Source organism: Oryx dammah, unplaced genomic scaffold (genome assembly GCF_014754425.2).
Source record: "Oryx dammah isolate SB20612 unplaced genomic scaffold, SCBI_Odam_1.1 HiC_scaffold_13, whole genome shotgun sequence".
In the NCBI taxonomy this organism is placed as follows: domain Eukaryota; kingdom Metazoa; phylum Chordata; class Mammalia; order Artiodactyla; family Bovidae; genus Oryx; species Oryx dammah.
In genome coordinates this window covers 48539816-48552692 of record NW_024070197.1, presented here as the reverse complement: position 1 = coordinate 48552692, position 12877 = coordinate 48539816, and the positions used below count along the sequence as shown (strand labels likewise).

The window sequence follows — 12877 nt, the reverse complement described above, 5'->3', positions numbered from 1 at the left end:
ACTTGTACCAACCTTAGAATATAAGTAAAGCAAATACTTTAGATTGCTTTGAATTGAAGAGTTATTTTTATTACAAAAACTGTTAATATAATTACTTAGGCAAACAGTTATTGAGTGCTATTTGTGTGCCTGGTACTTTCTAAAATGACATAGTTATATGCCTAGAAATACCTAGGAAAGAAGTCTTCTGCAAAAGTAGATGTGAACAAACAGAAAAGCATCCTTTTTCTTAAACAGGAAGACTTTAAAGATGTCTAACAATTCCAACAAAATTCCAACAAGCTGTTTTATGGAGTTAGACCAGTAAATACTAAAATTCCTATGGAAAAACAAACATGCAAGAATAACCAGGAAAACATAAAGACTTGCCCTAAGAGAGATAGTTAAAATAACAGCCTTTATAACTAAAACAATGTGATGCTAGTACATGAACAGAAAAATAGAACTATTGAACAAAATAGAAAGTCCAGAAATAGACCCCCAGTCACATCTGGGAAGTTTGTGTGTGATAGAGGAGACATCTCAAATCATTGGGTCGAGGATAGACTTTTTAAATAACTGGTGATGTAACAACTGGATAACCACTTGGAAAAGATCAAATAAAATCCATACTTTATACTGTATTTAAGAGTAAACTCCAAACAGATTAGTGATCTAAACATTTAAAAAATGAAACTGTGCTGGTACTAAAGGCTTCCCAGGTGGCTCGAGTGGTAAAGAATCCACCTGCCAGTGCCTGTGCCAGCGCCAGTGCTAATCCACCTGCCTGTGGAGATGCAGGCAGGAGACGTGGGTTCAATTCCTGGGTCGGGAAGCCCCCCTGGAGGAGAAAATGGTAACCCACTCCGGTATTCTTGCCTGGGAAATCCCACAGACAAAGGAGCCTGGTGGGCTATAGTCCATGAGATCACAAAAAATTGGACATGACTTAGCTGGAAGAAGATATGGGTAAATTCCTTTGTAACCGTGGTATGAGAAAGACTTTCTAACTATGACTCAAACCTAGGGGCAATAAAAGATTAATAAAACTATTTAAAAATTAAAAACAGCATTTTTCATAGAAAAAAATAGGCAATGCCAAAAGACAACTTGAGAAGCTGGAGCAAAGCATGTGTTACAAAGAGTTAATACTAACTCTTAAAAATTGAGGGATAAAGCACAAAAATACCTAAGAGAAAAATGGGGGAAGATACGATTGATCAATTCATTTAAAATATTAAATATTTGGAGAGATGTTCAAACTAACTCATAATTAGAGAAATGTAAATTAAAACACATTGAGATACCATTTCTCATCTATCAGACTGGCAGAGTTAAAGAGTATGGGGAACATTTGCTGAAGCTGTGGAGAAAACAGATACTCCCATATACAGCTGATGAGTATAACCCTTCTATATGAGAATTTGATAATATCTTAAAAAAAGCCTACATGTGCACTTAAACCCAGCAGTCTTCATCTTATTTTTAAGGACCCACCCTGGAGATTTGCCTCCAACAATGTGAGTATATATGCACAAGGTTATTCAGTGCATCATCATCTATAATTGCAAATTTTGGAATGCCCATGACCTAAGTCCTCATACATGGGGAATTATTTGAATAAACTCTGGTAAATGTCCACACAATGGAGTATTATGAAGTTGTGAAAAAGAACAAGTGTGGTCTCTATGAACTGATAGGGAATAATCTCTAGGCTGTATTGTTACTTGAGAATAGCAAAGTACAAAAGAGTATGGTACTCTACTCTTCATGTAAGAAAGAAGAGAATATCTGCTCATTTTTGCAGAAGAAATACAGGAAGGCTAAATCAGAAACTAGTGAAATTCGTTACCTTCAGAGAGTGGGTGGGAACAGGGTGGAAAGAATGAAAAAAATAGGTCCAGAGCAGTAGGGTGGAGGGGAGAGCAGTACTTCAAATTCAGACCATTTGAATAGCTCTGACTCTCCAACTTGTGATATTTCTAAAACATAAATAATTATTCCCCAAACATAAATCATTAATGGAAATTAATCCAGGTGTGGAAGGTACCAAAAATAGAATACACACAGTAACAATTGACCCTAACCATATTACAAATGAATAATATTACCACACTGGAAGTGGAGGGGAAGACAAGAATTAACCAAAGTATCTTTGGAAAACATTGACTTGACACTGTAAAGTTAAACAAAAAAAGAACTGCACACAAATCCTGGACTAATTATTTTTTCTCACAGAGGTAGGAATTAGCAGTTCTGGAATTTATACACACATGCATAGTGTTATGTATTGGGTTGGCTAAGAAGTTCGTTTGAGTTTTTCCATGACATCTTATAGAGAAACCCATACGAACTTTTTGGTCAACCCAATATATGGTGCATATGCATATACACACTGAGATTAAATAAATAATTCAATATATTGCAGCTAATTTGAGCCAGATTTTTTTTCACTGTTCAAATATATAGTTACAGATAAGGAAAGGAAAATGGCTAGAATATACCCTGTGGTGTTTGATTGGAATTGGAAGTATCACTGTGAATTCATAGTTTTTACAAAGATGGATAGATACAGAAATAAATGAGAATGTGTATATGTATATGGGAGCATACATCCTTATCTTTCCTAACTGTCTGCTAAGAGAACCTAGAAGCAATGAAACCCCAATAGCAGTGAGCAAACCTGGTACCCAGATACTGATTTCCAAATAACACTTTCTAATGGAAAGAACCAGGATTCCTTGGAGAAGTAGTTGATTCCAGGGCTGGGACAGAAAAAACACAAGATAAACCTGAAACATCATGTGGTGCCAGAAAGTAAGAAAATGCTCCAAAAACCACAGAGGTGTCTTAGATGGATGCCAGAGACAGTGTGAAGGAGGCTCAATGACCAAAGCTGGGACAATTTGAGCAACAAAATAAATAATGATACTATTGGATTACATCCAGTAGAATAAAGATCCATAAGCCCATGCTGATATAAATAGATAAATGGGAGAGAAGGGACTCCTTTTATAATAGAATTCCAATTAATAAGTGTAGGTGGAATGATGATAATGTAGATGGAATAATGATCACCATTAGGCAAGTACAACAATAACCATTGCAGGCAAGAACCCCTAAATTTAGTGGGTGGAAGTATGATGAGAAATGGGAATTTGTATAATTTCAGAGTATTTCCACTCAAGATTCTTTTTAATTGTAAAAGAAAAAATTGTAACTTTACAGTGAAGAAACCGAGCAGACTCCACCTTAACCAAATGATCAAGGTTAACATCATCAGTAGTAAGATGCGTCAGCTTTACATACTCCCTGATATGATGTGCTGAGAAAGGGTACAGCCATTTCTAGGTACTGCAAAACTGCATAATCTGAGTTTAATCATGAGAAAACATCTGACAAACCTAAATTGAGGTACATTCTACAAAATAACTGACTTTTCTAAAATGTCAAAGTTGTGAAAGATAAAGTTTGGGGAACTGTCACAGATTAGAAGAGCCTAAGGAGACCTGAACACTAAATGCAATGTGGTGTCCTGGATGGGACACAGGACCAAAACAAGGAAATTTGCAGTGAAATTGGCAAAATTTGAGGACTGTCCATAAGATTAGTAGTATTCTACCAATGTTTATTTCCTGGTTTTGATAGTTGTACTGTTGATTATGTAAGATGACAGAAAATAGAGGAGGCTGAGTAGGGGAACTTTTTTTTTTTTTTTTTTTTTGCTTTTCTGTAAACCTTTTTTTTCTAAGTAAAAAATCAAAAGCTAAAAATAAGAGAATTCTAAAATAATTCCTGCTCTGTGAATATTCACACATTTCTTCTACCTTTTATGTTGTTCTAAACAAACATCTTCCTTTTATAGTCTTAACTATGACTTCACAGAACTCTGAAAACATTTTTTGTTGTTGTTGCCAAACAAAGAAAGTAAGGGGAAGAATCACATGCAAAATATTCAGTTTGCATACTCATTATCCAAAATAAAACATCACAAAGGAATCTTTTTGGCTTTTTTCTTTAACATAGCACTGAACCCAGCCACACAAATCTGGGCCTACCAAAAGAAGCTATAAATCCGAAGGAGATGCCTCGTCACTTGTGTAGTGATGTAACTTCTCAGTCCTCTTTCACCAGAACAAAAATGTCTTTTTCTGATCACTGTATCCTGCATAACGAGTTTCACACCTAGAAATATTGTTGATCGTGGCTTGTGGTTGATGACACATTTTACTCTGCTACCTGTTTTAATATCAACTATAAAAAATTAATTTGTTCTTATCTTCAGCTTTTGTAATAATATACTACTATGTCATTTGTTTATTCTTTTCAGATTGTGCAAATTCTGTATCTTTACCAGTTTGTGATTGAAGTAACTATTATATTTTTAAGATTTAAAACTTAAATTCATTAAAATAATAGCTCTAGAATTTTGACTCTTCATTAATTATTATAACTTGAAAGATTTGGTAGCTGATTTTTTAGCACTGGTACTTTGGTTGTATCTAAGTAGAAAACTAAATATAAGGTTTAAATTAACATATAAGGTTTAAAATAAGGTAATTTCATTAGATAGGCTTCCCTGGTGGCTCAGTGGTAAAGAATCAACTTGCCGCATAAATTTAAAAAAAAAATTAATAAATAAATAAATATATTTGAAGGGAAAAAAAAAAAGAATCAACTTGCCAATGCAGATTTGGGTTTGATCCCTGGGTCATAAAGATCCCCTGGAGAAGGAAATAGCAACCCACTCCAGTATTCTTACCTGAGAAATCCCATGGACAGAGGAGCCTGACAGGCTAGAGTCCCTGGGGTCCCAAAAGAGTCAGACATAACTTTGTGACTAAACAACAACAGTTTTATTAGATACATTATGCTTTTTTAAGCACTCACCCACTTATCAGGTGGTTATTAAGCACCTTTCTTGGAGAGGTGTATAGGAGTAATCAAACTATATATACAATGCCCATGTCTTCATGGAACTTACATTTTATTGCATGTGAGGGCCAGGTGAACTTATTTTGAAATTGACTGTTCCTGTGTTTTTAAATTGAACTGCGTTGCATGTTAGAAACTCATTTGATCACATAGTGAGTTGTAAGAAACTTACTAGAGAATAACATTTTGCCTGTTAAATTTTTTAAAATCTTAGGGATTTTCTCCTTTCCTGCAAGTTCTGTTTTCACTATGAAGTATTTAATAACCTCTATAACACATGGTAGATATGCATCACTGATGGATTTTGGGTTTTATTGCTCACTCTGTTGGAACAATTAATCCATTTAAAAGCACTGTTTTTTGCCAGAACAAGCTTGTTTTTCAACACTGAGGCATTTTCTTTTGGTCTACAGATGTTGGCTGAACAGGCGGCAAATCGATGGCTCTTTGAATAGAACCCCGCCTGGGTTCTATGACAGAGTATGGCAGATTCTGGAACGCACACCCAATGGAATCATTGTAGCCGGGAGGCATTTGCCCCAGGTACAGCCCCACTGTGTTTGTGTCAATAAAAGGGACTTCTAAAGAGACCTAAAGAGAAAAGAAGATAGCAGAGGATGATATGGTTAGATAGCATAACAGACTCAATGAACATGAATCTGAGCAAGCTCCAGGAGATGGTGAAGGACAGGGAAGCCTGGCATGCTACTCTCCACAGGGTCGCAAAGAGTCGGACAGGACTTAGTGACTGAGCAGCTACGGAGGAGCAGAGTTCTTCCCTTCTCTGCTTTGCAAATGACCTTTCTACTTATTTCATTTTCTAAGAATATTTAGATACTTGAAAGGAGAAAAATAAGAAGCCTGATCCAAGTGGATTAGGAATAATAGTAATGATGGTAGAAATACCACCAAGTGTAATAAGCCAGTGGCAGGGAACCTCTCAAACAGGAAAACATACGTTCAAAAACCAAATCAGTCTTAAGAAACAAGGTGGTTTAGTAATGCTATGGCTAGAAATTACTAATTAAAAATTGAATTGAACGTGAAAAGTACAGTAACTTTTAGGTCATTAGACAATCACTTATTTAACTGAGAGGTAACTGACGTTTGATCTGAATGAATTAGTATTCCCTTCTTCAAATGGTTTTCCAGGTTATATCAACTGGCCAGCCTCTTTAATTCTTTAATTCTGACACCTAAATCATTCTGCTTATGCACAAATGTGAATAATTAGGCCTTCTAGAAATGGAGTACTATATTTATTTATAGTGTTGAAACATCAGCCAAATTCTTTGTGATAAAGGTCTTTATCAAAGTATTCTTTTTTATTGAAGTATAGTTGATATACAATGTGAGTTTCAGGTATACAACATAGTGATTTAATATTTCTATAGATTATATTCCATTTAAGTTAAGTCGCTCAGTTGTGTCTGACTCTTTGCGGACCCATGGACTGTAGCCCACCAGGCTCCTCCATCCATGGGATTCTCCAGGCAAGAATACTGGAGTGGGTTGCCATTTCCTTCTCCAGGGGATCTTCCAGACTCAGGGATTGAACCCAGGTTTCCCATATTAGAGGCAGACACTTTAACCTCTTAGCCACCAGGGAAGCCCTCAATTCCATTTAAAGTTACTATAAAATATCAGCTATATTCCCTGTGCTGTAGCATATTTATTTATTTTATACATAGTTTGTGCCTCTTAGTCTCCCACACCTATCTTGCCCCTCTACTCTTCCCTCACCCAACTGGTAACTACTAGTTTGATCTCTATATCTGTGAAAATAAAATATTCTTAAAACACACACCTATACTCATTTTGTTTATATGTACATAGGGTATTTCTGAAAGAACCCACAAGAAATCGATAGAATTCTTTTCTTTGCCTTTGGGGAAAAGGACTGTGGTCTATGGTACAGCTTGGGCTTTTCACTGATAATCATTTTTAACCTTTCAGATTTTTGAACTTTGTGAATCTATTATTTTTTTCTAAAAATGAATAAGAACTTTTTAAAAGTATTTTTTATGCTGTTCACGGACTGTTGACTTGTCAGTATAGGTGCTCCAGTCCTTCCCAAGGTTCTCTCTGTGGCCATTGTATGCAGAGCCTCTGTCTCCTGGGGCAGGGACCCACTTCAGCTGCTCGTGTCCTGCTGCTTCTGCCGGGCCTTGTGTCTGAGCGCAGTGGACTGTTGCAGCCTTCTGTTGCTTCTTTCCCAGCCTCCGCTAATACCTACCAGACTTTCTTTTAATTATCTGATCACCTGGGCATATTCTCTCCTTGCTGACAATGTGTTAAGTATTTTTAAGTGCTAGGAGCTTTTCTAAGTGCTCCTTTAATCCTTACAACTGTCTTTTGTGGTAGGTACTGTATTACTACTGTTTGACAGATGAGGAGACTGCAACACAGCTCAGTGATTTTCCCAAAGTCATACATCTAGGAAGCACCTGACCTAGTGTGACCCGCTTCCCAGCAGTTTGGCTTCTGAGCCTTTTTTCTTAACTCTTTTGCTACACTTTCCACTTGTTTCAGACTGGAAAATAAGGTAGCCTGATAGCTCTTCTCTAGATTTAATTATCATATTGCATACTAGCTATGCTGACTTTTCAAATGAGATCTATTAAAAGGACATTGATGTGAACCCATGAAGAGATCTTCCTTTCCTTCTGTAACCCCATTAATCTCATTGCTAGACATCTAAACAGTTATAATTGTAGGCATATCTCAAATAGTGCAAGTTTGGTTCCAGATAATCACAGTAAAGCAAATTACATAATTTTTTCTGGTTATTCAGTACATATTAAAGTTATGTATACACTATACTGTAGTCTGCTAGGCATGCAGTAGCATTATATCTAAGAAAACAATATACATACCTTAATTTAAAAGTACTTATTTGCTAAAAATTGGTAACTATCATCTAAAAACACAGGGCTGCCAGAAACTCAATTTGTAAAATGAACAACAAGAACAAAAATCTGCAAAGTGCAGTAAAGTAAAGCACAATCAAACAAGGTATGCCTGCACTAGCTTCATTTTTCCCTGAATTAGGTACTACGTGTAATCATTGACAGTATGTTGGATTGTATTGAATACAAAATACAATAGATGGACCATATGGAATATAGGACTGAAGCATTATTACACCGAGCAAAATAATATTGCTGTCATTTAATTGAAAGGAGACAATGGGTTTAGTCCCATTTTGAATAGTAAGTAGATACATATGTTCTAGGGTATGAGTAAATTCACTGTAGATCATGCTCTGAGGTAAAGGCAAATAAGTATGACTCATCATCTCTTCGTCTCTGGTAATAATTCTGGTGACTCCATCTGCTTTCCATCATTCAAGCCTGACATTTAGAGCCTTTCCTTCCATCCTTTGAAGATGCATGCCAAGATTTTTCCTTTGTTTATTTTCTGCTTTCATTTGGTTTGTGGAAAGTATATGGAAGATTTTTACAATACTCTTGTTTTAAATGAATTATAAAGAGGAGATTAGAGAAAAATTTTTTTGTTTTGCTTTTTTCTGTGTTTGCTTACCATTTCTGTACATGATATTGTTTTACTTATTTGTGTGCATTTTTATGCTGCCAGCTCAGAAGGACCTGTCACAGAAATGATGTTAATTCAATAGCAAGTGACTTAGAGGCTGAAGTCTGATGGCAAGCATAACTTGTGTTAATTCTGAAAGCAATATGTATTCTTATTTGTTGTTCAATTTTTGGCCATTCCTTTTGTGTATTGAAGTAGTTTTCTAATACAGTCCTCTTTTCCCTAAATACATTAATATAGGAAAGATAACTACTAAAAACAGGAGGTTTAATTTATCACAAGAGTCAGCTGGTTAGCTTAAGTAGTTTGACATATATAAAATCCAGTCATATAGCTGAAAATGCTCTCTAAGGTTTTGTAGAAGCTGAAAAAGATACTAGTGAATGAAATTTTCCTGTTAAGCAGGAACCAGAGTGTAACAGTGCAGCATTTTAATGTTGAGTTATTTTTTTCAGCAACCAACCCTGTCAGATATGACCATGTATGAGATGAATTTCTCTCTCCTTGTTGAAGACATGTTGGGAAATATTGACCAGCCAAAATACAGACAGATTGTCGTGGAGGTTTGTATTTAAAAATGTAGATTGCTGAAGAAGTGCTTTCTATCTGCTCCCTGAAAACCAGTTTAAAGGAAACTGCTTACGAGGCCAGGAATTCACTCCTCACCTAACCCAGATCTCCAGTTGAGTCCTGGAGGAGATGGCCATCCTTGACCCTTGAGTCAAGGCACACGAACAATTCAAACATCTTAAATCCATCAGGGTAGAAAGACTGACTGGCCAACTTGCCCAGCTACACACTCATCCCCACAGTAAGTGCATCAGCAGTACCGTAAAAGAGTGGAGGTGACCTTTTTCTGTTTGTCTTATTTTCATTTTTTCCTGTTTACAGAAATAATTCATGACTATTGTAGAAAAGTTCAATAGTTGAAAAAATTATAGAAAAGAAAACCAAAATATATCTCTATATCCACTAGCAATAGATCGTCACTGTTATTTTGAGGGACACCTTTCCAGACATCTCTGTGAACAGAGAAAGCGTGTAATTTTGTATATCATCATCGCTGCATATAAAGTTAAATGCTAAAATACACACACCTGTGGATGCACACATACACATACTTTTTTGCCATTTTAAAGTATTATATCAAATACATAGAGACTCCCTTGAATGGATATAATATATAGCTCATCCTCAAACTTTGTCTCTCTGGGAATGTCTCCATCAGACTCTGTCTCTCTTGAGGGTGGGTAATATGTCCTATTGATACAGAAGCTCTCATTGAGTGCTGAACTGGATGTGGCGCCTCCTAAAATCCAGCGTGTCTGGAGCTACAGTCAGCTGAGTAAGATTCAGCCTCATCTATGATAGGCCAGAATTTGGGTAAGAGTATCAGCCAATCAGTTTCATCGCTTATGGGAGTGAGACAGAGAGAGACTGGGGTGAGGAAAAGATGGGATTTTTAGAAGAGTGATTGCCTTCTTTGTACAGTTAACCTTTTGGTATCTCATGCCTATAGATGCCCCTAAAATGTGGTCATTCTCTTTGCAGAAGAAATTTACCTTTAGAACTTGAGCAAAACTTCAAATTCTTTCGGCTAAAGCTCTGCCCCAAGGTCTCCCACATTGTGACTCCTGGATTTTTTCTTAGTGTTTCCTTTGGTTCTTTCAGGTACTAATTGGGAAACATTTCAATAAAGTATATCAGAAAGATTCCCAAGTTGGAAATTATGTCTTTATCCAGTTTCATGTACAAACTAGGAACCATAATCATCATCAGAAAGTCTTTACCAAGCATTGTATACTGAGATACAATTTTGCATATTACAGTTTGTTATATAAAATGAACATTACTACTTAGGATAAATGTATACGGTAGCCAAACAATAGGATGATGCCTTAAACTAAGATAGCTTATACAAACCAAATAGTGCTCATGTCATAAAGATTCACAGTTAAGTATATTGTTTAAAACATAACTGTCCCCTGAGAAATACTGTGATGTCAGAGAATTATACTCATTTTGGTGTGCTAGACTTCAAGTCATTTGATTGTAAGCGTAGATCCAAAATCTCCACTGTACTCATCTGCCTTGCTTTCTGAAGCAGCCTCTGCACCACTGAACCCTGTTTTGGTCCACCAAACAGTGGCTTGCTTGCCACCAAGCATGAAGGTCTAAAGACTAGAGAGAGTTCAGACACTTTGGATACTATAGGGTACTATGTACTGTGACAGGATTAGAAAAGTCATTTTTCTAAGTTATCGATTTTATTTAAGTGACTGAAAAACATTTCCATATAGCTACAGGGATACAGACAATGAAAAAAAAAAGTGAGATTTCCAAACAGATCTCATGTTATTAATTTGTATAGTTAGGAAGATTCCATCCATAGATGATCGTAAGACCTATCATTGTACAGAACAGGCTGTGGAATACAAGGACCGTCCATCAGTCTGAGCAAAGAATGAAAACATATGCAGACTATGTTGCTTTTATGGTTCATATAATTGGCTTTTGATGTCTGTCTCTTCTAGTTACTAATGGTCGTATCCATTGTACTGGAAAGAAACCCTGAGCTAGAATTTCAAGACAAAGTAGATCTTGACAAACTGGTGAAAGAAGCATTTCATGAATTTCAGAAAGATGAGAGTCGACTAAAGGAAGTTGAAAAACAAGTAAGTAGAGAAAATAGCTTTTTGTCGAATTTTTTTCTCAATTCTTCAAAGTATCCCTAAATCCCTTATCATTTAACGTACAAAACAGATATACAGAGTACAAAACAGGAGGAAGTCTGATTTATTTGAGGAATTAATGTTACTTTTTAATCAATTATTAGTCAATTCAGCTAAAAAGTTCTGACTAGAAAGATATCTAAGAAGAGATAAATTTCCATTTGTAGTTAGCAGTTAAAATGTATTTTACCAGAAAGAAGCCATGGATTCCAGAAGGCTATAAAATTAAATTCTGGGAGGATGGGAATGAGTAACAGGCTACACTGGTGCTGTGTACTACCTAATATAGCTCCTTCCAGGCTATCTGTTTAATATTTTATTCTCATCCATAAAAAGGTTCCCTAAATAAATAAAAATTATCAGCAAAAAGGAGAATACTGAAAATGCTGTCTTTGTTTTATATGCTGAGAAGTTGCCTCAGGAAAATAAAAGAAAAACTCAAGAAGCTCATATTTTCCACAAGGAAATCTTCCTGTGAATTTATTTTTCCCTCTTGGCTGACACTGATTTTACCTGTCAACTCTTTACAAACAAAAACTCAGATGACTCACTTACTGTTTTCCTTTGTAGGATGACATGACTTCCTTTTACAACACTCCCCCTCTGGGAAAAAGAGGAACATGCAGCTATTTGACAAAGGTCGTGATGAATCTGCTGCTGGAAGGAGAAGTCAAGCCAAGCAATGATGACCCGTGTCTGGTTAGCTAGTGAGGAAAGTGGTAGAGACTTGCTAAGACAGGTTTACCAGCAGTGTGGTGTTTGTGTTGAAGCTTAATCAAGGCAGCCATTAATGTGTGGGTTGACCATGCTGGTGAAGTGGTCGCCACACCCTTGGTGGAATTATTGGACTTCTTGCATGCCATAACCAATCTAATGGTAAGAAATGCTTATAATCAATTGAAAATAAGTTCTCGTGATTATGCCAACTACAGAAATAATCTTTACTGAGCAGTAGTAACAGTTTATTAATTGAAAGTTTACCACTGCATGTTTTCTGATTACATAACTCTTCAAATTGAGCCTTTGCTCATTTTGGATTAAATTCCCACCTTACTGTCAATTAAATGAATTTTCCAACTAATAATGCATACCAGGAAAGAAAGTATATTGAAAAAATGGTGAATTCTTGTTAGATAACATGCTTCTAGAACAAGATATTAATATGCATCATAAAAGCAAAATCAACAAGCTGGTATTTTTATTCTCAAACTGCATTATTGGTAATATTTTAGAATACAGAGCTATTGTACAATTTTTACCTTGTAAACATTATTATGGTTTTGTATTTGTGCTAACTGTAGGGGTTGGACTAAAGTAATAAATCTATACCTTATCAAATATTTTCTTTGCACCCTTAGTAAAAATAAGTATGAACTGTTAACCTAGTTTATGCTCATAAAAACAAAATTAAAAATCATTAAATTTTATTTCTGAATGAATATATCTGAATACATTCTTTGTTCTCATTATTCTCAATATTGAATTTATTACTCCTGAATATTTTCATTTAATTGATCAGGAGATGAAAGAGAATCTATGGTACCTATCATTACACATATTTTTTTACCAAATTTACTTAAGCTAATGTTAATGAAAATATAACATAGGTTAAACATTAAAATTTCATCAGTTTATTTCCTTACTGAATGTTACAGTGAAGCCCATTAATTTGAGCC

General features: G+C 35.6%; 1 protein-coding gene across 4 annotated transcripts in view; it reads left to right on the top strand.

Annotated features, from left to right (window-relative positions):
* PHKB (phosphorylase kinase regulatory subunit beta) overlaps positions 1-12641 on the top strand; it is a 247904-nt gene extending 235263 nt beyond the window's left edge. For all 4 annotated transcript variants that reach the window (XM_040253597.1, XM_040253598.1, XM_040253600.1 and 1 more), the window contains 4 exons: positions 5328-5457; positions 8925-9032; positions 11004-11144; positions 11772-12641. In XM_040253597.1, coding sequence (XP_040109531.1) covers positions 5328-5457; positions 8925-9032; positions 11004-11144; positions 11772-11909 — 517 coding nt within the window. In that variant the 3' untranslated portion in view covers positions 11910-12641. The remainder of the gene's footprint in view (positions 1-5327; positions 5458-8924; positions 9033-11003; positions 11145-11771) is intronic.
* The last annotated feature ends 236 nt before the right edge of the window (positions 12642-12877 follow it).